Genomic DNA, 26530 nt, shown 5'->3' on the forward strand with positions numbered 1-26530 from the left:
TGACTGCTCCCTGTGGGAGGAGCTGCCCTGTCATGCCCCCTTAGACGTGCCCTGTGCCTGAAGCAGTCACTGCCTCTGTGTGCATGACTGCACCCTGTGGGCGGGGCCTCCATGCCGTGCCCCCCTAGATGTGCACTGTGCCTGTATCACTCACTGCCTCTGTGTGCATGACTGCTCCCTGTGGGAGGGGTCGTCCTGTCATGCCCCCCTAGACGTGCCCTCTGCCTGTGTGTGTGTGTGCATGACTGCTCTCTGTGGGAGGGGCCGCTCTGCCATGCCTCCCAAGAGGTGCCCTCTGCCTGTGTGTGCCACTGCCTCTGTGTACATGGCTGATCCCGGTGGGAGGGGGCTCCCTGCCCTGCCCCCCTAGACTTGCCCCGTGCCTGTATCAGTCACTGCCTGTGTGTGAATCACATCTCTCTGGGAGGGGAGGTGGGGGGGGGTCCTGTCATGCCCCCCTAGATGTGCCATCTGCCTGTGTGTGCATGACTGATCCTGGTGTTAGGAGCCGTCCTGTCATGCCTCCTAGACGTGCCCTGTGCCTAAAGCAGTCACTGCCTCTGTGTGCATGACTTCTCCCTGTGGGCGGGGCCTCCCTGCCGTGCCCCCCCTCAGACGTGCCCTGTGCCTTACCAGGCACTGCCTCTGTGTGCATGACAGCTCCCTGTGGGCGGGGCCTCCCTGCTGTGCCCCCCCTAGACGTGCCCTGTGCCTGTATCAGGTACTGCCTCTGTGTGCATGACTGCTCTCTGTGGGCGTGGCCTCCCTGTCGTGCCCCCCCCCCCCCCTAGACGTGCCCTGTGCCTGTATCAGGCACTGCCTCTGTGTGCATGACTGCTCCCTGTGGGCGGGGCCTCCCTGCCGTGTCCCCCCTCTATGCGGACGACACTCAAATCTACCTCAAGGTCGCCTCCACTCACGATCTCTCCATCCTAAGTTCTACTCTTGACTCCTTTAAAAACTGGATGTCAACTCATCAACTGATTCTCAATCCCTCCAAAACTGAAGTCCTCCTCACTTTCTCCTCCTCCAGTTCAATCCTGGATGGATCAGATGAATCTACTCAACAATAAACCCATCATTGTGGACAGCGCAAAATCCCTGGGTGTCATACTCGACAAAAAACTCAATCTAATCTCCCACATCAATTTTGTTGCAAAGTCTGCTCGATACCAACTGCGCCTTCTTTGGGGGATTCGTTGCTTCTTCCCAGAACAGGACCTTTAAACCCTGGTCCAATCACTGGTTCTCTCTAGATTGGACTATTGCAATTCTCTTCTTACTGGCCTCCCCAAATACCACCTGTCCCCCCTTAAATCTGTTCTCCGTTCAGCAGCTCGTTTCATATATGGGGCCAAAAGAAGCGACCACATCACACCCATGTTATCCACCCTCCGCTGGCTTCCCATCGAGGCAAGATCTATCTACAAGACTGCCTGTATCACCCACAAAGCCTTGCACTCCTCCTCTCCTCGCTACCTGGCGACTAAACTGAAACTCTCTGGAGGCTCTAGACCTTCACGCAATGCGGAGAATCTACTGCTTGAACCTCCCACTTTAAAGAAGAAAAGAACGATGGCCCAATCCTTTTCAGGCAGCGCAGTGAGAATCTGGAACTCCCTTCCGCCTCAGCTCCGGACCACCACCTCCTCCCGGTCCTTCACAACTCACCTCAAAGTTCTCCTCCTTAAAAGACACTTCCAAATCTAATTCACGCCCTCTTTATTATCTGAAGGAAGACCTTCCATTATGGGAAATTCTGTACTTCATGCCTATAGAAGTGCCTTCCCAGTGTGTTCTTGTTTTGAGTGTCTGCCGTGTATTGCAGTTTTTTACCTCTACTTGTATCTTGTACGCTTATATAATTTGCACACGTCACTTTCCCTCTTGAAATGTATCGTTTGCTACCTCTTGTATTTTGTTTGCTTTTGTTACATGCACAATTGTCACCTTTGCCTCATGTAATGTAATGTTTGTTTTTGTAACATGGCCACCTTTAATTTTCTCCTCATGTAACGCTACTGTTCCTATTGTGAAGCGCTCTGACACCTTCGGTAAAGTCTGCGCTATATAAAAACGCAAAAATAAAATAAATAAATAAATAAAATAGACGTGCCCTGTGCCTGTATCAGTCACTGCCTCTGTGTGCATGATTGCTCCCTGTGGGAGGATCCATCCTGTCATGCCCCCTTAGACGTGCCCTGTGCCTGTGAGTTCCACTACCTCTCTGTGGGCATGCCTGCTCCCTGTGGGCAGGGTCCTCCTGTCATGCCCCCTTAGACGTGCCCTGTGCCTGTGAGTTCCACTGCCTCTGTGTGCATGACTGCTCCCTGTGGGCAGGGTCCTCCTGTCATGCCCCCTTAGACGTGCCCTGTGCCTGTGAGTTCCACTACCTCTCTGTGGGCATGCCTGCTCCCTGTGGGCGGGGCCTCCCTGCCGTGCCCCCCTAGTCCTGCCTCGTGTTTGCCTCCTCCGCCCCTCCCTCCAGTGCCGGCTGAGTGTTCTCCCAAAAGTTTCTCAAACACAGGCTGGAGCTGCACATGGAGCAGGCGCCGAGGAGGAGAGCGACGCGGAGGCAGGCAGCAGGGAGCACCGAGCAGGCAGCGGGGAGCACCGAGCAGGCAGCGGGGAGCACCGAGCAGGGAGCACCGAGCAGGCAGCAGGGAGCACCGAGCAGGCAGCGGGGAGCACCGAGCAGGCAGCGGGGAGCACCGAGCAGGCAGCGGGGAGCACAGACCGAGCAGCAGGCACCACTCACCAGGGAGCAGTCTCTCCGGGTTGAACATTCAGAAGATTGTGTACGCTGAGGAGACAGCGGGAATTAGTGACCAGGCAGCAGGCAACACTGAGCAGGCAGCAGGAATCAGTAGCCAGGCAACACTGAGCAGGCCGCAGGGAGCACTGAGCACGGAGCAGGCACCAGGGAGCACAGATCGGGCAGCAGGCATAACTGGCCAGGCAGCAGGAATCACTGAGCAGGCAGCAAGCGTCACCGAGCAGGCATCGCTGAGAAGACAGCAAGCATCACAGAGCACGCATCGCTGAGCAGGCAACAGGCATCACAGAGCAAACATCGCTGAGCAGGCAGCAAGCACCACTGAGCAGGCACCAAGCACCACTGAGCAGGCAGCTGGCATCACTGAGCAGGCACCGCTGAGCAGGCAGCAAGTGTCACTGAGCAGGCAGCAAGCGTCACTGAGCAGGCATTGCTGAGCAGGCAGCAGGCATCACAGAACAGGCATCGCTGAGCAGGCATCGCTGAGCAGGCAGCAGGCATAACTGAGCAGGCAGCAGCCTGTGCATTCTGGCCGGGACACAGGGTACTCGCCTTACTACTGACCTAACATTAACCACCAGAATCAGTTCATGCCACTGACCTGGCAGGCAGACTGCAAGACAGAGAGGTCACGCTTGACCGGATACAGGCAGTGATGACCTGAAGGGATCTGAACCTATAACTGAGCAGGCAGGACCCGGACCCGTGACCATCAAGGCAGGGACGTCACCCATCCCTGAGCAAGCAGAAGCGGCAGCTATACCTGAGCAGGCAGGAGTGGCACTGATAGCCAATCAGATGGGATCTGACCCACAATTGACCAGAAGAAGCTGCTCTGATAACCAATCAGGTGGGATCTGACCCATAACTAACCAGAAACGAGCTGTACTGACTGATAACCAATCAGGTGGGATCTGACCCATAATTGACCAGAAGAAGCTGCTCTGATAACCAATCAGGTGGGATCTGACCCATAACTGACCAGAAACGAGCTGTACTGACTGAGAACCAAGCAGGTGTGATCTGGACATATAATTGACCAGAAACTAGTGGCACTGATAACCAGTCAGCTGGGATCTGACCCATAAATGACCAGACAGGAGCTGAGCTGATACCCAATCAGGTGGATTCTGGACCAATAACTGACCAGACAGAAGCTGCTCTGATAACCAATCAGGTGGGATCTGACCCATAACTAACCAGAAACGAGCTGTACTGACTGATAACCAATCAGGTGGGATCTGACCCATAATTGACCAGAAGAAGCTGCTCTGATAACCAATCAGGTGGGATCTGACCCATAACTGACCAGAAACGAGCTGTACTGACTGAGAACCAAGCAGGTGTGATCTGGACATATAATTGACCAGAAACTAGTGGCACTGATAACCAGTCAGCTGGGATCTGACCCATAAATGACCAGACAGGAGCTGAGCTGATACCCAATCAGGTGGATTCTGGACCAATAACTGGCCATACAGGAGCTGTACCTATAACTGACCAGACAGGAGCTGCACTCACAACCAATCAGGTGGGACCTGGACCCAGTGCTCATCAGACAGGAGCTGCTCTGCCAGCCAATCTGGTGTGACCTGGACCCACAAGTGAGCAGACGCTTGAGAGAGCAGGCAGTGAGTGCTGTGCCCCGGTGTGCAGGCAGTGAGTGCTGTGCCTTGGTGAGCAGGCAGTGAGTGCTGTGCCCCGGTGTGCAGGCAGTGAGTGCTGTGCCTTGGTGCGCAGGCAGTGAGTGGTCACTGGGCACTGAGGGTCCTTCTCGCCAGCATGGCACTGCCAGGGGAGCCTGACCCCTGCTGCGGGGGTCTGCTCGCCCTCCTGCTGCTCCTGCTGGCCCAGGCCCTGCGCTCTGAGGTGCTGCAGCCCTACGACCTCCTGTACGAGCAGGGGGTCGACGCCTACTACAGCGGGGACTTCCGGCGTGTGGTGCAGGCCATGGAGCAGGCCCTGAGCAGCCATGCCCAGCTCAGGGCCACCCGCCTGCGGTGCAGGGGGGGCTGCAGCCGGGAGCACCCCTTCCTCGAGGAACCCCTCCAGCTCTGGGACCTTAACTTCTTCCGGGGTGTGCTGGGACGCGCCGCCTGTGCGCAGCGCTGCGAGGAGGCCGCCCTGGGGCCGGTGTCCAGGCACCGGGTCAGCGAGGAGGTCAAGCACGAGTTCTACCGGAGGATCCCCTACAACTTCCTACAGCGAGCCTACTACAAGGTAAGGAGCGTGCACGTGTGTGCCCTGACTGTGCCCGCAGAGCGCCTACTGCAAGGTAAGGCCTGTGTGGGCGCATCTGTGTTCACTGTTCTTCCATATTTATTGTGTCTGCAGATGTTTGTCGCTGACTCTACAGCGTAATCACACAGAAAGAATGACATACAATTCTGCAAGATAAGGCAGAATGGCACGAGTAGAGTAATTCTGCGTTTAGTGCTATTTACTAGAATACTCCTCGCGTGGAAAATGGGTCAGAGGATACATTTTGCGCTAAGAAATAGAGCTAAATGCGACAGAAGATGGATAGCAGCGCAAGCAGCTCCTCACACTTGCTAAATTTGCACTTGGGGTAGGGTTTTTCCCAACTTACTCCTGTTATTTGCACTCTTGCCTCCACAAAGTATGCTAGGATGCATTTTGTGCTAAGAAATTGTGCTAAATGCAACAGAGCATGAACAGAAGTAGTGCAAGTAAGCTGCTCACACTTGCTAAATTTACACTTTGGATAAGATTTTCCCCCAATGTACTCCTGTAATTTACCACTTTTGCGTCCAAAATGGATGCTAGGATGCATTTTGCGCTAAGAAATAGTGCTAAATGCAACAGAGCACGAACAGAAGCTCAAGAAGCTGCTCACACTTGCTAAATTTACACTTTGGGCAGGATAATTCCCCAACGTACTCCTGCAATTTAGCACTCTTTCATTAAAAATTGATGCTAGGTCACATTTTGCACAAAGAAATAGTGCTAAATGCAACAGAGCACAAACAGAAGGGCAAGCAGCCTGCTTACACTTGCAAAATGTATACTTTGAGTAGCATTTTCCCCCAACATACTCCTGTGCTTTATCACTTGTGCGTCCAAAATAGATGCTAGGATGCATTTTGTGCTAAGAAATAGTGCTAAATGTAACAGAGCACGAACAGAAACACAAGCAGCTGCTTACACTTGATAAATTTACACTTAGGGTAGGATTTCCCCCCAACTTTTACTCCTGTTATTTGCACTCTTGCATCCAAAATGGATTCTAGGGTGCATTTTGAGCTAAGAAATAGTGCTAAATGCAACAGAGCACAAACAGAAGTGTGAGCAGCTGCTCACACTTGCTACATTTACACTTTAGGTAGGATATGCCCCCTACTTACTCCTGTCATTAAGCACTCTTGGGTCAAAATGGATACTAGGATGCATTTTGATCTTAGAAAACAGTGCACAGCGGTGCAAGTAGCTGTTGTGTCTGCTAAATATGCTTTTACAGTAGATTGTTTTTCTCCAAATCACTCTTAATTAAACGAGCTGGCGTAATTGTGTTATTATCAGTAAGTCTGTGTCAAAGAGTAACACAAAATGACTACAATTACTCTGAATACTCCAGCGGAATGGACGTGTATGGCTAGAGCAGCATAGGTCATCTGGAAACCCTTTGGGGCAGCCAGCCCGTGTATCTGTTGTGCACACCTACCTTCAAGCTTAGTACAATGAGGTGTGTTCACAGGTGTGCGTGGATCTACACGTGTGGGCTGTCGTGCACTGTTTATGGTGGTAACAATGAATCGTGTCTGTGGTGTTTGACACACACACACACTTTGAGCCGTGCTGTCATGTTGTGCCACCCATGGGCCGGTTCTGAAGCCTGTGTCTCCTCAGCGGTGTCTGCACACACTGTGAGGTGAGACATGCACACGACGTGCGCCTAGAAGCACGCAGGTACAAGTAGCGCCAATTCACAGCAGTGTGAGGCGGGCATTGAAGGCGCTTTACTCCCCTGCGAAGCGCTCGTCCGATCCAACGAAAACCAGGAAGAGTCCCCCGCACACCCTCCATGCGCCTTGAAACTCTACAAAGATGTGCCAAGGCTGAAGGCTGACGTCACGTTACTGTCATTGTAACCTACGCATACCACTGACACACTGAGCATTGAACGAGCTCTGATAACCCCACACTAACACTAAACCCTGGACTGATTCCCACCCCCCATCCTAGCCAAACGATGCAACAGTGAGAGTGTGCTAGGAAGCGTAGGTGTGGTAGTAAGCGCTATAGACATTCCAAAGGTATATGGTAGACATTAGCGTCACAGGCCGGTGGCTTCTAGGAGCAATGTAGCGTCACAGGCCGCTGGCTTCTAGGAGCAATGTAGCGTCACAGGCGCTGGCTTTTAGGAGCAACGTAGCGTCACAAGCCGCTGGCTTCTAGGAGCAATGTAGCGTCACAGGCGCTGGCTTCTAGGAGCAATGTAGCGTCACAGGCCGCTGGCTTCTAGGAGCAATGTAGCGCCACAGGCTGCTGGCTTCTAGGAGCAATGTAGCGCCACAGGACGCTGGCTTCTAGGCGCAATGGGAAGAACCCAGGACGGAGCGGCAGCTGTCAGCTGAACTCTCTGAATATTTGCACGCCTCGAGTTTCCTTAAAGTGCAACAGACCTCTGTTCAAGACCTCTGACCCTTTTGGGGTGCTGTGTTTGGGGGCCCCAAGCCATAGTCGGGAGCAGAGTGACCCCTCAGCTGACCGAATATAAACAGGGAATAATCATATATTTATGTCAATCAAAGCGCCTCAAAGAGAGCGGGGGCCCAGACAGGCGCTGGCGCCTTTTATCTGATTCACGGTGGAATCTGAGGACAGTCGTGCTCACACTCGCCCGGGGCACGCCCGTGGTGAATAGTGTGCAGCGCACCCCCCCCCCCAGTCCTTCCGTGCAGCTCCAGTACGGGGGCTCAGACGTTTACTGTTCCGCTGCCCGGCTCTGAGAGTGGGTGGGGCTGGTCTCTGATCTGTCTACATAAGTGTATTGCATTGTAATTGCATTTATATAGCGCTTACTACCCCTGACGAGGCGTCGAAGCGCTTTTTCGGTGAGTACTACGCTACTCCGGGACCCATAGAGGATTAGTGTTGAATTAGTATTGTGGAACATTCAAGTACATTTTAAGTGGTGGATAGGTTAGTCCGTTATTTGGATTTGGAATGATGGCAGAAGGATAGAGGAGGATAAAGGTTTGTATTTATATAGCGCTTGTTGACGCACGCTACTCAGGAAGCCCATAAAGGATTAGTGGTGAATTAATATGGTGAAATATGAATTAATTTCAGTGGTGGATATTAGTCAGTTACTTTGCCTGAGAAGGATAGCGGAGGGATAAAAGGGGAAGAGGGGTTTGAATTCATATAGCACCTGTTGCCCCTGATGGGTGTTGATTGCAGTTAAAAAGTGAAAACAGCTCTATTAATGTATATCCACGGGGGTTTGTCGCCCTGACTCCCGCAGGCTTGTCGCCCACTTGTCAAGCCAGTGGCTCTGATGTCTCTTAAGACCTGGCTTGTTGTAAACTAACTTAGGGATGTGTTTTTTGGAGGGGCTTCAATAAAGTTAAGGCCACTGCAATTATGCGATTGTGAGGCCGAGGCGATTCCCGCATAATTATAGATTTGCTTTATTACCACATAATCCATTATCTGCCGCATAATCTGTGGATTTTAACAAAACGAGACTTTGTTTCTAGCTCAAACAGATCAAAAGTGACAAAAAATGCAACCACGCGGGTTGCCGTGCGGTGGAAGGCCCTTTTCAAAGCTGGACAGGTCTCCTTTCTGTCGCCTATTGCTATATTCGGGTGCTAAACATGTTCTAATGAGGTGCGCCCGATATTCAGACAGTGTTCCCAAGTTTTAAAAAAACGTTGAACTAAAGATGTAACACCATTACAACATGTGACGCATTGTGCCGCATAATTTGCCCTTTCTTGCCAGATAATTTACTCAACCCTGCCGCCTAATTGGGCCCTCCCCTGCCGCATAATTCCTGTGGCCTACTGGCCTTGAATTTAGGACCAGTTTCAAGCCAGCACAGTTGGGCACAGGGAATATTCTCTTTTTGTTACAATTTCATATATGTTTGTGCTTTCGCGTATGGTGTGTTATGATATGCATATTTATATGGACACAGCACGTAATGTAGTTTCCAGTAGTTGGAACACTCAGTTTCTTCTAAAGAGGTCTGATGAGGGAAGCACACGATTATGTGCAGACAGGATGGAAAATCCCAGCCAGCGGGAAGTCCTCGCTTTTCCTGTGGTTTTCCACCCCATGTCTGCTCAGCCCCCCCCCCCCCTCCCGCTCCCCCCCCATCCCCCCCCCGCCCCTAGGGTCCCACAAACCTCACGGATTCAAGCGTCTCCCTGGCCTCATATTTTCGTTTCCATTTCCCCGTGACGTCCTCTGGGGTCTGGTTGAGAGCTCGCGCGTCCAGCACACACGGCCAGTCCTTACTGGGCTCGGCCAAGTCTAAAATGTGCTTTTGGGAGCTTTGCACCGGAGAGGAATCGTGCAACGCACGACTGCTCGTGAGCACACACTTCTGTGATCAGAGGAACGTGCGAAAAAAGCGAGACCGTTGTTAGCGTTGTCACCCAGTACGGGCAGTTTCATTAGGCAAGGCAACTGCCCTGCCTTAGGACGCCACCACTAGATGGCGACAAATACTAAGAAACCCCCCAAACATGTGTTTTTACTAGGAGACATGGGGGGGGCACTCCATCAGCAAAATTCTATTTTGCCTGGGAGGTTAAATAAACATCCTGGCACCTTTTTTTTATTAATAACATAGTAAACGTCTGAGCCACCGTACTGTAGCTGCACGAGGGGGGGCTGCACACTTTATTCACCACGGGCGTGCTGTGGCGAGTCCTGTCCTCAGATTCCACCGTGAATCCGAGAAAAGGTGCCAGCGCCTGTCTGGGCCCCCTCTCTCTTTGAGGCGCTTTGATTGACATATATGATAATTCCCTGTTTATACCCTTCTCTCTTCATCTTCCTCTCCCTCCTCTAGCTGAGGAATGCCATAGCTCGGGAGCCTTAGCCCAACAGGAGCCTGTGAGGGTCATCCCTGGCTGTCCCCACCCCTTGTGACCCTTCTTGACCTTTAATTCCAGCCTCCCCCCTACAGCATTCTACCATAGCGGAAGGGTAAGGGCCACTTCCTGTGAGCACGCTCCCTGATTGCACCTGTTAGCGCCTGGAAGGGTTCTTAGGCCAGAAGATCGGAGATGGTGGCGTCCATGTAGCTTTGGTAATCTCCCCTTGTCACTACTGTAACTACTGAAGATTGCATGCCTACTCTGAAAACAAGAGGCTGCAGCTTCAGTCTGGGCCAGGTATCCTAGCCTCGTCGCCAATGTAAGGAGTTAATAATGCATGCAGACTGTGAAAACAAGAGGCTGCAGCTTCAGTCTGGGCCAGGTATCCTAGCCTCGTCGCCAGTGTAAGGAGTGAAGAATGGACAAAGTGCCCCTCACCTGCATGGGGGTGGGGGCGGTGGGGGGTTGGGGGGGTGCGGCGCTTAGGAGTGCTAAGGGTGATATGCTTATTTGAATAAACTGATCCACAACAACAAAGCTTCACTGTAGATTTGTTGGTACCTCGTTCGGGTGGTTGGGGGTTTGGGCCACCCTGGAGGTCTCTACATCCTATGGACAGAACGCCCCTCACCTGCATGCAGGTGGTTCGGCGCATAGGACGTGGAGCCTCCGGGGCACGGGCCCCCTGCAATCCGGCGGAGGGCCGGCCAAGGGCAGCTCTAACTGGTTCTGTGGCTTCCAGTCGCAGCGTCCCCGCAATGGTGAGGCGGGTGGCCGGAAGCGCGTCATCACGCGGCACTTCCGCTCGCCACTACCGACATGGTCAAGGGGTACAAAGACCCCTTGCCCTTTGGCCGTGGCCTCTTTTCCAACTTTACCATTGCGGTGGCGGCGTGCTGATCGTCATCAATTTACCCTCCCTCCCGACCCTTTCTTTAGGCATAGAGATGGAGTGCGGGGTCGAAAATCCTAGAGTCACCCCTAGTTAGCTGGGGGGAGGTCTTCCAGAAGAAGCCCCCCCCCCACCATGACAGCACTAAGGGGTAAGTAAGGTTCTGCAGTCTTGAGACAACCAGAGGATGTACACCAGCTTGTGGGCGAAGGGTGCACAGATAGATCATTGGGGTGGGCACGGGGTGCACTGCTCCTGCCCACCTCGTCACAGCCCCTGGGGAGCTTGGTGTTTGGGGGATGGTGCCAATAGCGAGGACAAGGGTACAGTGGCGTGTGCCCACCCCCACAGATGCCGGTGGTTGCACATTTGTGGTCAATGGCGTTCAGGATGGCAATGTGGCCCTTGGTGCGGAGGGTGTACTTCATGCTGTTGATGAAGCCTTCCAATTATGTTTTTGCACACGTTCTACTGACACTTTCTTTCTTTACGGTTTTGGAGCCTGTTATGTGTTCTAATTGTATTTCACATTGAATTTTGGTTATGATTTTTCACTTTCACAAGGGTGATATACTGATTTGAATGAACTGATCCACAACAACAAAGCATCTAAGTAGATTTGTTGGTACCTCGTTAGGGTGGGGAGGGTTGTTTGGGCCAGGTTGGAGGTCTCCAGGTCCTATGCATACCGGTAATTAAGTCAGGGAGCTGTTGCCTCAATGGAGATTAGGTATTTCATCCTCATCACCAGTCTAGCAGCTGAAGTTTGCATGCCCGTATCGAATACAAGAGGCTGGAGGATTCCATGTAGGTTTGGTAATCTCTCCTTGACACTGCTGTAGCGATTGAAATTGTATGCCGACAGAGAAAACAAAAGGCTGCGACTATTTTGTTGCAGACGTTAGTTTTAAAGTTAAAACCATAGTTGCAAATGTACATATGGCCAAAGAGGGGTCATGTTTGTTGGGATGGCTGCAACAAAGGGACTTACTTATTACTCTGGACCCTAATCATCCTGAACTAGTTTTAGGGTATAGTGATTTCATATCTCAAGTTGGTGAGGATAAATCTGTGGAATGGGAGAAGCTATTTCCTAAGGTATTTTCATCCAAGTTAGGATTATTGAAGGATTTTGTGCACAAAATCATATTAAAGCAGAATGTCATTCCTAAAGTGCACAAAGTTAGAAATATTCCCTTATCCACAAGGCAAACTTTAAGGAAAGAATTAGATAGATTGTGCAGTCAAGACATAATTGAAGAGATCGAGTCATCCAAATGGTTGTCACCAGTTGTGGTAGTACACAAACCAAATGGCAAAATGAGACTTTGTGTTGATTTGAGAGATCTTACAAAGTGTGTATGGGTGGATCAACATCCGTTACCAAATATTGGAGGAATGTTCTCAGCATTGAAGGGGGCCACTGTATTTTCAACATTGGCCCTATCCAATGCTTATCATCAAATTGCCTTGCATGAAGATAGTAAGCCTTACACTTCATTTATAACTCCAGAAGGTATTTTAAGGTACAAAAGGATGCCCTTTGGCTTAATTTCAGCTTCTACAGTATTTGAAAGGGTCATGCATAAATTGTTTAAGAATGTAAAAAATGCTCTGTATTTTCAAGACGACATAATGGTTTTTAGTAACAATAAGCAAGAACATGCAGAGACTCTGTGTAAGCTTCTGAGCATTTTACAGAGTTATGGTATGACATTGACCAAAGAAAAATGCAAGTTTGAAGTTGAATCTGTGGAATATTTGAGACACAGCATTAGCAAACATGGTGTATCTCCGAAACAGAATTTAGTAAAAGCAATAGAGGAGGCTCCAGAACCCCAAAATAAAGACCAACTTAGGTCTTTTCTTGGGTTGGCAGAATATTACGCCAAATGTATTCCTTTATTTGCTGATAAGACCAATAACATGAGAAGTCTAATGAAAAAATTCAACATTATATCTGAAGCAAAGAATGTGTTACTGAATTTTTTACTTAAAAAAAGAATTGTCTTCCACACCTACATTAGAAACTTTTGACACCTGTTGTAATTCAGTTATAGTCACTGATGTGAGTAATGTGGGTATTGGTGCTATGTTGATGCAAATTCAAGAAGGTAAACTTGTCACTGTTGCGTTTGCATCCAGATCACTAAGAGATGCAGAGGTCAAATATTCTACACTTAAAAAAGAAACCCTTGCATGTTGGTGGGGAATACAATATGTATTTTGTACTTAATTTAAGGTGAGATCTGATCATCGTCCTTTAGTGGAGTTATTCACTACAAAAGGTTGTGCTAAATCTTTACCCAGAATTGCCAGGTGGCAATATAAATTACAGGATTTTCATTTCAAGATGGAATATATTTCAAGTGCCAGGAACATATTAGCAGATTGTTTGTCTCGCCTACCGATTGAAAAAGTTTGTGATCAGTGTATTGTTGATGATGTGGAAATAGTTGTGTCAAGTGGTTGTATTAAGCCAGATGAATAGAGGAATGCTTGTAGCAATGATGAGGAAATTCAAGAAGTCATCAAGTATAACATGTCGCAATGGCCAGAAAAAAAAGTATTGAATAAGGTATTGTTACCATATTTGTATATCGCAAGTATGCTATCTGTGATAGATGATCTGTTGTATCGGGGGCAACAGTTGGTGGTACCCCAAAATGTAAGACAATTAGTGTTATACATGGCTCATGAAGGTCATCCTGGCATGTCAGCATGAAAAGTAGACTACGGTCAGAGTTTTGGTGGCCGCCTATCGATAGATGCATTGAGGTGAAGTTTAGATCGTGCATTGAATGTGCTGTTAGACTGTTAATTATGAAAAAGCTCCCATATAGACCTGAAAGAGTGTGGGAAAGGATCTCTCTTGATATTGCTGGTCCTGTGAGTTTGTCCAACAGTCACATTTTCGTCATTGTTCTCATTGATCAGTTATCACAATGGCCAGAAGTTAAATTGATGCATCAGGTTGATTCGCACACTGTTATTGAGTTTTTAAATGAAGTTTTTGAAGAAGAAGGTTTTTTTCAAGTGTCTAGTGACGGACAATGGCATGCAACTAAGATCTGAGATGATAAATTATTTGAATACACATGGAATCAGTCATTTACGAGCTTCGATATATTTCCCACAAAGCAATGGTATTGTGGAAAGGTGGATAAGAGTTTTGAAAGAAGGCATACAGTTGGCTTTGGCCAATAGGAAAAGTTGGTATCAGGCACTCAAAGAACTATTGTGGAATTATAGAGTCATGCCCAGAGTTATGAGAGATTTATCTCAGTTTGAGAAAATGAAAGGAAGGAAAGCAGTGTGTTACTTGAATCAATTGTGGATGATGGAAATGAAGGATGAGGTAGACACCACACGGGAGGTAAAATCAGATCACAGGAGGTTGTTAAATGCTAAACAAGAGTCTTTGCATCCACACAAAAGTCACTCACATCAATTTGCGGTTGGGGAATGGGTCTAGGTGACGTAGGGAAGATTAATTAAATCTTTAGAATCAAAGTTTTCAATTCCTTTGAAGATAGTCAGAGTGGGACATCAAGTAGTAGAATTGATGGATGCAAATGTGTGCAGTAGGAACAAGGTTGTAATAGTACCCAAATGTTTATGGATTAAAGAGGATAATGGTGCAGACAGTTCATATGTACCCAGTGATGGTGTAGTGAACCTTCATGGGGGATATGTCTCAAAAAGAGGTTGTGTATCTAGGTTAAAAACAAAACCTGTTTGGTGCAAAGACTATTACATGTAATATGAGTGTCATGCCTAGAAAACGTGCACATATTTATATGCAATGTGAATACTTTATTAAGTCAAGTTTATATGTTTAATATGACTTACCCGTTGTATATTACAATGTTTATTAGGGTGTTCCACTTTTGGACATCTTGCACCATGTGATTCTCAGTATGTTCAATATTTATACTTTTGTGTTTTATTCATATTGTTGTATTTTAACGAGAGGGGGTGTGTTATATCCTGGCCAATGAGATTGGCTGGAATCTGCTGCTAGAACCAGGGTGGTTTCCAGATTTCGTACAGTGACCTTTGGCCCGGGCTTTACTTTGCGAAGAGTCGTTCTTTATTATTCTCCAATAAACTTACCTTTATCACACCTCCACGAGTGGATGTTATCCTTGAGGAAAGGACGTGATAAGTACCTATAAAATTGGGTGCCAGCATCAGCTGTTATTTAAAGCGCTTAGAAACGGCAGAAGTCTGGTATAAAATACTAGTAAAAACACGTTTTTTATTAGTCTTAACATATTATAGTTGCTTACCAAAGAGGCACCCGCCCCTGTGCCAGATGCTGGAAGATGTTTGCAGGAGCTTGTTGTTAACTGGAAATAGTTGTGTAATCACAAGATGTCGGGGAGGGGGTGGGTGGCCACAAATGGAAGTCTCCGGTAGAAAAGACACCCTTTACCAGGCACATCCTGCCAGCTTGAGGCCTGAGGATGAAATTAAAGTGAATGCTCCTCCCTGGATTCGTGGGTGGTGGCAACTTTGGGCGAGAATGCACATGCTAGGTATGCCAGTCCTTTTGGAACCAGCGCCCAGAGGCCTGTGGGCGCTGGATTGCCCCTTGTGCCTTCACGAAGCTCGTCTGCGCCACACTCATGATAGACCCGCCTTTGCTTCTGTTCCCCAGGCCTCGAGACCCCAAACAACATTCCCAGGCCTGAGATGAGATGCAGAAAGGTACTCTTAAAAATATGCTAACACAACACTTGATGGACAGAATGCAGAACAATGTCATACATTCACCCCAGTACAAGGATCTGGGCCTAAATCCATTGTTTTTTTTGCTCACCATGCCATTCCAGTTTGAACCCATCCATATGCAAATCAGCCTTGACCCTGTGCCTCATGGGAAGAGTCCAGCCCGAACTGCCAAGCCAGGTCCTCCCTGGACTGGAAACAAGCTTCCTGGGACCGGTTTCAGGGTTTCACCCCTCTTTAGCCAGGATAGCTTGATTCCAGTGGCATGGAGAGCACGGGACTCACGTCTGGGCATACCCGTCCTTAGTTGGCAGGGTATGTCCAGACGTGGGTCCCTTGCTCACTTTGCCACTTGATTCAAGCTAGCCTGGCTGATGACGGCTGATTAGCCAGAAACCGGTCCCAGGATGCTTGTTTTCGGTCCAGGGAAGGCATGGCTTGGCAGTTCGGGCTGGACTGTTCTCTTGAGGCACAGGGTCAGACTGATTTGCATATGGCTTGGTCTGAACTGGGGTGGGGGAGTGAGCTAAAGAATGATGATGGATTAAACCCAGATCAGTTGACTGGGGGTGGGTGCTTGCAAGCATCCTGGGACTGGTTTCGGGCTAACAGACCTCATCAGCCAGGCTAGCTTGAATTCCATGGCAAAGTGAGCAAGGGGCCCACGTCTGGGCATACCCTGCCAACTTAGGGCGAACAAAGCAAACACAAGGAGATGATGCACGGAGCGCTGAAACTTTTCAGACACTCACCCCCAGTCACAGATCTGGGTTGAATCCATCATCGTTCTTTCTTAGATCTACAACTACTGCTAGAATTGTTACTACTCCTGCTCATACTCCCAGCTGCTCCTGCTGAGGTGTAGTGGGAGCTCTGCCTCCTGTTCAGGGCCTTGGTTTGTGCTCGTTCCGGTCTATTATTCGCAAAAAGCGCTGAGGCTGCGTTTGGCCGCGGTTCTCATGCTGATTAAATGCCTTATTAAGTACGAATTAAAGCAGCGTCCAGAAAATCCATGCCTCACCGCACACAATACTCTGGGCAAATGGGGGTCTGAGATGGGGCGCTGCCTGTTTTCAGAGCGGCTCAGCTAACAAGCATTGGCACAGCTCTGGTCTGGCTTGCCTTATATTTATAAGTTAGAAATAGATTTATTGGCTTTGCCAATGCTTGTCCTCTCTAGATATCCCTCTTTACTCGAACTATTCCTTGGATCTTCTTTCACAAAGGTGTGGTAGCAAAGCTGTCAATAGGTGTCCCTTTTTAGTGGCGCACCGGGCCTAGAAAAGACTTTTGCAAATGTGCAAGCCCCAAGCGGTCACTAAATGCCCCTTTTTACTGAGGCTGAAGGCTTAACGAAGTCTTTCATAACGGTTCAGTAGCGAAGCTGTCTCTAAATGTCTCTTGTTAGCACAAGATCATGGCTGCACTTTAACAACGGTACCGCAAGGTGTTACTAGATGTCACTCTTCAGCAGTGTGCAGGTGCTCCAGGCTTTCGCGAAGGTGCAGTACCACAAGGTGTTACTAGGTGTCAGTCTTGAGTCGGACACTGGTGCTTGAAGATTCTTTCACGGTGGTGCAGTACCACAAGGTGTTACTAGGTGTCAGTCGTGAGTCGGGCACTAGTGCTTGAAGAGTCTTTCACGGTGGAGCAGTACCACAAGGTGTTACTAGGTGTCAGTCATGAGTCGGGCACTAGTGCTTGAAGAGTCTTTCACGGTGGAGCAGTACCACAAGGTGTTACTAGGTGTCAGTCGTGAGTCGGGCACTAGTGCTTGAAGAGTCTTTCACGGTGGTGCAGTACCACAAGCTCTCCCTCTTCAGTAGTGCATAACTGCTTGAAGTCTTTGACGGTGGTGCAGTACCACAAGCTGTTACTAGATGTCAGTCTTGAGTCGGACACTGGTGCTTGAAGATTCTTTCACGGTGGTGCAGTACCACAAGGTGTTACTAGGTGTCAGTCTTGAGTCGGACACTGGTGCTTGAAGATTCTTTCACGGTGGTGCAGTACCACAAGCTGTTACTAGATGTCAGTCTTGAGTCGGACACTGGTGCTTGAAGATTCTTTCACAGTGGTGCAGTACCACAAGGTGTTACTAGGTGTCAGTCTTGAGTCGGACACTGGTGCTTGAAGATTCTTTCACGGTGGTGCAGTACCACAAGCTGTTACTAGATGTCAGTCTTGAGTCTTAGTGCTTGAAGAGTCTTTCATGGTGGTGCAGTACCACAAGCTGTTACTAGGTGTCAGTCGTGAGTCGGACACTAGTGCTTGAAAAGTCTTTCACGTGGTGCAGTACCACAAGGTGTTACCAGGTGTCAGTCTTGAGTCAGACACTGGTGCATGAAGATTCTTTCACGGTGGTGCAGTACCACAAGCTGTATCTAGGTGTCAGTCTTGAGTCGGGGACTAGTGCTCGAGTCTTTCATGGTGGTGCAGTACCACAAGGTGTTACTAGATGTCCCTCTTCAGCAATGTATAGGTGCGCTAGTCTTTCACAAAGATGCAGTGTACGCCTCAGCACCCTCACAGGAGAGGGTCGCACACAGGAGCAGCGCAAGCTTCACTAACATGAAGAACAGTTGTTACAGGGCACGCAGATGCAGTGTACGCCTCAGGCGCACACACAGGAGCAGTGCAAGCTTCACTAACCCGAAGAACTGTTCAGGGGCGGCTCTAGGCTCATGGCGGCCCTGGGCAGGGAGCGTAGGTAGGGGCTCCGGAAGAGGGGGTCCGGGCGGTGCAGAGCGCGGAGGCCAGTGAAGGAGGGGGTCAGGGGGTTTGGAAGTGGAACAGAGCCCGAGGCCGCCAAATCCCTGCCAGGGGCCGCCACGCAAATATGTATCCATCCTCAGAGGATTATTATATTAAGGATATATATTGGCGTGGGGGTTTGGTGGCCCTGTGCAGGTGCACAGCTTGCACATGCCTAAGGCCGCCCCTGAACAGTTGTTCCAGGGCACATAGATGCAGCGTACGCCTCAGCACGCAGGAGACGTACGCACACACACACACGCACAAGCCCCCCCCCCCCCAAAAAAAAGCTTTCTTAGGGAGGATAGTGCAGCCACTAATGCAGCTACGTGAACTACATATTACTCAAGGTAGGGGACATGTTTTCGGTGTTGAACGGCCAGGTCTGTTGGCCTTGCCAGTGCTTGTTTCCTCCCAACAGCTGCTTGTCCTGAATCCCGTGTGTGGGAGGCAGCTGTGCTGCTGGAGGCTGCCGAGAGGGTTCCCAGCCCCGGCAGTGACTCACTGTGTGATCTGCTGTCCTGTGGGGAGACCCCGTCCGGCGCTGGGACCCCTGAGAGGTCAGCGTGGGGGGGTGTTTTCCTGTGGAAACGAAAGGGAGGGGGGGCTGCCACCAGCCCCCCCTCTCCCCAGCCTTTAGCCTGGAAACCAGGCAGGCCCAGAGCAGTGACAGGTAATAACTCCTGCGAAAAGGGCGGACAAAGCCACATTCTTTGCACCCCACGGACACCCCCGAGGAATGCCGTCCCCATGGAAACCCTAGAGTGTCAGCCCGGCTGTGGGGGGGCTGGGGTTTTAATGAGCGGGGGCGGTGGTGACCAAATATTTCTGCTTCCATGAACTAACTCTTTCCTACTGTAAACACACGGGCTCGCCGTGTGATCCTCTGTGCACTGCAGTGTGTGATATGTTCGACATATCACACGCCTGCGCCCTGGGATAGCTGAGCGAGCTAAGCACACGTCACCCAGAGCTGGGTGCTGTTACCCCAAGTTGGTCGCATGTCTCTGGTTTGGAAATATGACATTGTGTAATGTAACTGGTGCTTATGTAAAGCGCTCCAATGCCCTTGGGTCGAGTTAGTGCTATATAAAAATTGAAAAAAATAATTGCATATTCTAGCTCACATGTTTCGACACTAATCTTTTGCCCTTTTATGGTCGAAAAAATGAGTTGCGTTGAGTTGAGCATTAACACCACTTATTTAAGCGCCAAGAAACGGGTCTGTTTGTAGTGGGCGCTTTAGAACCGGCCAGTATTCTCATTGCTCGGTGCCGGCTCAGTTCAGGGGCGCTGGGGTGCCTATAAAAGCCCTTCTTGGGTGCGATGGTGCGTGCCAGGCCTGGATTCCGGCCCAGTGGCGGCTGGTCCATTGGGGCGCCGGGGCAGCGCCTCGCAAACGAAACAGCTCACTGCAGTTCCGGCCGGCAACAGGAATGTAAGCAGATGAATTGCTTTCAGAATTCGTCTGTTTACATTTCCAGGCCGTGCTTCACTTGTGAAAGTGCGCCTTTCAACGCACAGCGCACGTAGGCAAGCAAGCCGCTAGAGCAGGAGTCCAGAAGATGGGCCATCTGACTGCGCATGTGAGTGAGGAGCGTTGCCCCTCACTCACATTCACGACCCATTAGGTATGCTGCGCATGCCTACTTTAGTGCAGGCGTCTAAAGATAGGCTCATGTTGGGGCGGTGACGTGTTTTTCGTTATGTCGCCCCATGCCCTATCAAATGCCAGCCCCCTCCCTCTCCTCCCCCCCCCCCCCCCCCCCCCCCCCGTCGCATCCAATCTCCTGATTTGGCACTGCAGTTAGTTTCCTGTTGAGCGGCAAAAGAAAAGAGCGGGGAGAAGTTAGTTCGCAGGACCGGAGGAGAGGCATGGTAAATTCTATTAATTAAATTAACTCTCGCCCCTTCATGCCAGCCGTGACGGGTCAGGGGGTCATTTGCATATGCGTAGGGTGTGAAACGCGTGTGGGTGCACACAAGGTACGATATGTGGCGAGTCGACATATAGTTATACTCCAAGATTAAACGTAAGTGCTGCCACCTTTTCCCGACTGCTGGGAATTAATAAACGTTGCATCCTAGACGCCACATTTTCACTGTAACAGTGATGAGGTTTTTATGGGTGACCACTGACCAGAGAGGTTTCAGAGGATTGGTTTCAAATTGGTTTCCGGGTTATTTAACAACATTAATATTTCTTGTAATGGCAAACGTCGGCGCAGCGGCACCTATTCACTTTGTTTACTTACTTACTTTGTTACTCACAGCAAAAACGGTTTATGAACTTATTATTGGGGCTCTGCAAAAATCAGCATGAATGAATGATGGATGCAGGATGGATGCAGAATTGATGGATGGATGGATGGGTGGATGCATGAATGAATGATGGATGCAGGATGGATGCAGGATGGATGGGTGGGTGGATGCATGAATGATGGATGCAGGATGGATGGGTGGATGCATGAATGAATGATGGATGCAGGATGGATGCAGGATGGATGGGTGGGTGGATGCATGAATGATGGATGCAGGATGGATGGGTGGATGCATGAATGAATGATGGATGCAGGATGGATGGATTGGTGGATGCATGAATGAATGATGGATGGATGCATGAATGAATGATGGATGGATGGGTGGGTGGATGCATGAATGATGGATGCAGGATAGATGGGTGGATGCATGAATGAATGATGGATGCAGGATGGATGCAGGATGGATGGGTGGATGCATGGATGAATGATGGATGCAGGATGGATGGATGGATGGGTGGATGCATGAATGAATGATGGATGCATGAATGAATGATGGATGGATGGGTGGGTGGATGCATGAATGATGGATGCAGGATGGATGCAGGATGGATGGGTGGATGCATGAATGAATGATGGATGCAGGATGGATGGATGGATTGGTGGATGCATGAATGAATGATGGATGGATGCATGAATGAATGATGGATGGATGGGTGGGTGGATGCATGAATGATGGATGCAGGATAGATGGGTGGATGCATGAATGAATGATGGATGCAGGATGGATGCAGGATGGATGGGTGGATGCATGGATGAATGATGGATGCAGGATGGATGGATGGGTGGATGCATGAATGAATGATGGATGCATGAATGAATGATGGATGGATGGGTGGGTGGATGCATGAATGATGGATGCAGGATAGATGGGTGGATGCATGAATGAATGATGGATGCAGGATGGATGCAGGATGGGTGGATGCATGGGTGGATGCATGAATGAATGATGGATGCAGGATGGGTGGATGGATGAATGGATGCAGGAATGGATGCAGGATGGGTGGGTGGATGCATGAATGAATGATGGATGGATGCAGGATGGATGCAGGATGGATGGGTGGGTGGATGCATGAATGATGGATGGATGAGTGGATGCATGAATGAATGATGGATGCAGGATGGATGCAGGATGGATGGGTGGGTGGATGCATGAATGATGGATGCAGGATGGATGGGTGGATGCATGAATGAATGATGTATGGATGCAGGATGGGTGGGTGGATGGATGGGTGGATGCATGCATGAATGATGTATGGATGGATGCAAGGTGGTTCGGGCTCGCTCGCTGCGGTGCAATATGCAAATTAGTTTACGCCCCACCACTTTCAAATGTCACCAGCCGCCCCTGCCCAGGACAGTTTAATACTTTCATGCTGCAGTTTATAAACCGAGGGAAGACGTGCCCAGTTCTGTCTGCGCGGAGGTGCCATGGTTCACGTACAGCAGGTGGCAGGGGCCAAGTGGGGAGAGGATGTGGCGTTATGGCCAGAGCAGCCGACTTTGAAGCTGGGGAAACAGGTTCGAGCCTCAGCGTGGACTCCTCATCCTGTGATTCTGGCCAAATCAATTAATCTCCCTGTGCCTACATCAAATGAATGTGTTCAGGATGTAGCTTTAGGGCTAGAGCGGTCGACCTCGAAGCTGGGGAACCAGGTTCGAGTCTCGGCAACGACGCTCGACATCCTGTGATTCTGGGCAAATGACTTCATCTCCCCGCGCCTAACAAAAATGAATGTGTCCTTCTGTAACGAAACTAGTGCTCATGTAAAGCGCTCTGATACCCGACTTCTCGGGTCTAGTTTGCACTATATAAAACTAAAAAAAATAATAATACATAGATAATTAAACATATGCTTGTGTAAAGTGCTCCAATACCTTCTGGTCGAGTTTGTGCCATATAAATCTGCAAGAAGAAAAAAAAAAGTGCACATGGCCTCTCTCAGACTCGCTGTGAGGTGCCCTCTCAGCCCAGTCATGTCGGTGCCCCCTGGGCTGGGGTTGAGGTCCCCCTCTTGTGCTGGGAGCGCTGCTCCACCGCTCAGACCCCCACCGAGAGGGCGGAGCCTCTTTCTGCACCAGCTCACACCGCTCAGGAGGAGGTGCGCCCCTTTGCTGCCATGCCACCCAGCACTCCTCAGATCTGCCCCCTTCCCTGAGCCCTCACTCATCCTGTAACTGGTGTGCCACTGGGGGTGTGTGTGAGGATCAGCACCGCCCAGGGGCGTGGCTTTCATTACTGCAACAGGTGCTTTGGTTCCGGGGTAATGTGGGGTCACGGCCAGGGGCCGAGCTTCAGGGAGGGGTGTGTTTGGGATTTTACGACCCTCCTGATAAATGTATTTTCTGGTAAATAGTTGGGTACAGCTGCTTTCAGTCGGGTATCATGATAGGTCAGTCGGATTTCACCGATTTTGTTTTACATACACAGCAAAAGCACACACTCATGTTTCTTATATTACGTATCTAAACATTATGTGCCAAAACCGGAAGCTCACCCCCCCCCCCCAATCTTTCTGACCAAGCTACATCCCTGGTTGGGGCTCCCCAATTATGTCTGCTTGTACCACTCAACAGGGGGTCGGCCGGTTCACCAGTTTTCCTTGCTTGCACTAGGGCTCTTGACTTCCATGATTCGCCTCTGCCGCAGAGGGGCCGTTTGGCTGCATCGGTGACCACTGGCCGGATGTTCCAAGAGGAGCAGGGTCAAGACTGATTTGCATATGGCTGGGTCTAAACTGGGGTGGCTTGGTGAGCAAAAGAACAATGGATTGAACACAGATCTGTGACTGGGGGTGAATGTTTTGGTTTGTTCCGCATTCTGTCCATCAATTGTGTTTCTTTCACTGGCCGGATGTCACCTGACCTCCACTCCACAGGAAGACCGCTTGGCTACCAACGACCCCAGTATTCACTCTGCCCACCCAGCTGACAAAATACCCAATCATTACACAGATGCTAGTAGCGGATACCAGCTCCCAGGGCCAGACTGGGAACCACAACCGGCCCTGGCAAAGTGCTCGGCAGGCCCCCCTCCCCACTCGGGGGGGGGTTGTAGGTGCCGCCGAGCTCTTTGACGGGGCCAGTTTTCGGCCGATTTTGGTACAGGGACAATTTTGCAGCTATGCTGAAAAAACGGCCCTGTAACAAAAAAGGCCCCCCAGGGGCCCAAAACCTGCCCCCATCCATGCGGCGCACCGGGGGATTGCCCGGTGCCCGCTATGGCCAGTCCGGCCCTGCCAGCTCCAGTCCTTAGTACGGGTGACGCACCCTGCGCTCCTCTGCTCGATGGTCACCCCAAATCTGCTGTTGAAGGACAGCCAGTCTAGTGTCCAGAGTTATCTTCCACCTGCACTCTACTTCAGCTGCCCCCCCCCCCACCAGGAGCTTTAAACATCCCCGCCCCACCACACGCAACAAGCATCTTCCTAGCCAGTGGAGGATACGTATTAAAAATCGCCCCGGGCTAGCTAAAGAACAGTGGGCCACATTTGCATATTGCCTTTCTGCAAAACACTGCTGCAGCAAAGTTTTATAACAAGCATTTGCAATGCAATAGGTCTCGCAGTTGTTAAAGTTTGAGCCATTGCCATTGTAAATGGCAATGCCTTTTATTTGTGTTAGTTTATAAAACGTATATAAAAGGCATTACAAATTAGAATGCCAATGGCTCAAACTCCAACAACTGCGAGACCTATTGCATTGCAAATGCTTCTTTTACTTTAACACTGAGCGCAGTGTCCTTGAAGCGGGTGCTGCGCTTAGTGTTAAAGTTTAAAGAAACAGAGCGCGGTGTCCTTGAAGCGGGTGCTGCGCTTAGTGTTAAAGTTTAAAGAAACAGAGCGCGGTGTCCTTGAAGTGGACGCCACACACGTGCACACAAGCGGCGGAATGGGGCTTTCGGAAAACGTCGCACACCCAGACATGCCAGTGTGCAGACAAACACACGTGCACTATTAAACAGTGCTAAATGTACAGACGGAATGTAGGATACTGCCAGCCTAACCCTGGGCTCAACGTGATACATAAATTCACAATACCGTAGAAGCGAAGCTGCCAACCTTAGTGCCCCGCCCGGTCGCCTCCGCACTACAACACATTTAAGTGTTTCTAAAATGTGATACATGTGAAGCAAAACCTTACATCACTGATTAGCTGATAATGTAAACCTATGCAGCTACAGCAGAAATGAAATGGTGACAAGAGGTTCTTTCGACTGTTACATATAGCATAAGCACCCGACTACTCACGTGTACATTGCACGGCAGAGCAGCGCTAATGCAGAAGTGAGGGGGAGCCGTGAAAACATATCTCCATTCTTCCCTCAATAAAAATCAATATGTGGCCGAGCACTGTCAACAAAGAATAACAAGCGTCCCCCCTTAGTCCAGTACTATACCAAAGTACACAGAAGATGCAATGTGCGAGCATTTTCAACGAACCAGTAATTGTTAAGGGCGACTACTCATCCCTGAGGGTCTTAAGGCGCTGAGAGGGGTGTGTGTGTGGAGGGGGGTCTGTTCGTCCGACTCAGCATATTGGATTAATCACCATTAATAAATTTTTCGAGTGGCTAAAACATTGGGCCGCCTACTATATCATTATGTTCGCTGCAAATCATGTATTTACAGTATTCTTATTGTATAACAATATATGTGCTTAGACATATTTGTTCACCCCATATATTATATTGACCTTAATGCTTGGAATGTATGATGGGAACTTGTAGCAATAACGTGCAATAAATAATTACGAGGTTGTGCTCCAAAAAGTGATGTGTATTATTCTAGGTTTGTGGTTTAAACAAATAATTGGCGACTTGAGTTGGATTGTAAAGCTTACTTCGTGATGTGAACAGAGAACATTAACTCATTTTAGGAGTTTGAATGTTTTGAAAGCGTTGACACGGAGTGGCTCTGTAATTTAGCTGCATTTTATTTTATCAAGGACATCGCTGTCAGATGGCAGCGGTGCCCAACACAGTAGGCTGTTATTGTGATGTGAGCTGACTTCAAAGCTGGCGTTGAAAGGCAGAGCGGAAAGCCTACCTTGCTGGCGTAACTTCTTTGAAGAATGCAGTGGGTACAAACACCTGGTGAGTCTGCCGACCAAGCCGAGGTGAGCCCGCTGCCCTGCTCTGCTAGGGAGGTGCAAACTAAGGCTGTGCCTGATTCTGCCCCAGCCTTCCTCTCCTTGAAGGGCTCAATCCACCAGTCAGCGCCGATGTAACTTGTACGCCCGTCGGCCTGTGCTACCTGCAAAGTGCAAATAAAACGTTTCTCCGCCTCCGTTTCACACACTTCCCAGCTGAGTCTGAAAAGCGGGAGGGTGCGGGAACGAGGCTCCCTTGTAAGAATTGCAACCCTGCTGGGAATGTCTTCTTGTAGAACAGCGCAGTGGACAGGGGCTGTTCGATGATGGAAAAGCACATACGCTGCAGCACTCAGCCTCGCCAATCACACAGACAAAAGACAAAGGGACAAAGAGAACCAAAAGAACCCTGAATTCCAGAGAGCTGCTTACTTTCAATTACAGCACATTTAGCATGAATGGCACTAACACAGTGTTAAAGGCAAACCTAACTACAGTCACCAAGGAGAGGAAATCTCATCTGGACAGAGAGGACGGCGGAACGAGACGGGAGAAGCCCCGAGCTGCTGACACGGAGGACGCCGCTACTGCGCGCGCACTCCTAAAAACGAAACCTATGGTGGGGGCGGGACTTCCATTTTGTGAAGCCCGCGCCCACGGAGTGCCTGGAGGAGCAGTGGTGACGCGGGGCTCCCATGCCCGAGGGAGAGCCCCGCGGTCGGAGGCTGCACAAGTCCGGAGTGCCGGTGAGCGGGGAAGGGGGGGGTGCCTGTATGTGTGCGTGTGTGTGTGTGTGCGACGGCGGAGGGGTGGGGGTGGGGGGAGGGAATGTCTCTCCGTGCGTGTATGTGTGCTTGTGTATGTGTGTGCGCATGCGTGCAGGGGGAGGTGT

The 26530-nt window shown here is 49.9% G+C and overlaps 1 protein-coding gene across 1 annotated transcript in view; it reads left to right on the forward strand.

Moving 5' to 3' along the window:
* The first annotated feature begins 2519 nt into the window (after positions 1-2519).
* P3H2 (prolyl 3-hydroxylase 2) overlaps positions 2520-26530 on the forward strand; it is a 340022-nt gene continuing 316011 nt past the window's right edge. Inside the window, exons 1-3 of the mRNA XM_078667931.1 lie at positions 2520-2579; positions 2657-3626; positions 3954-4996. Of these exons, the coding sequence (XP_078524057.1) occupies positions 4559-4996 (438 nt within the window). The 5' untranslated portion in view covers positions 2520-2579; positions 2657-3626; positions 3954-4558. The remainder of the gene's footprint in view (positions 2580-2656; positions 3627-3953; positions 4997-26530) is intronic.

This window comes from Lissotriton helveticus, chromosome 11 (genome assembly GCF_964261635.1).
Source record: "Lissotriton helveticus chromosome 11, aLisHel1.1, whole genome shotgun sequence".
Classification (NCBI taxonomy): Eukaryota; Metazoa; Chordata; class Amphibia; order Caudata; family Salamandridae; genus Lissotriton; species Lissotriton helveticus.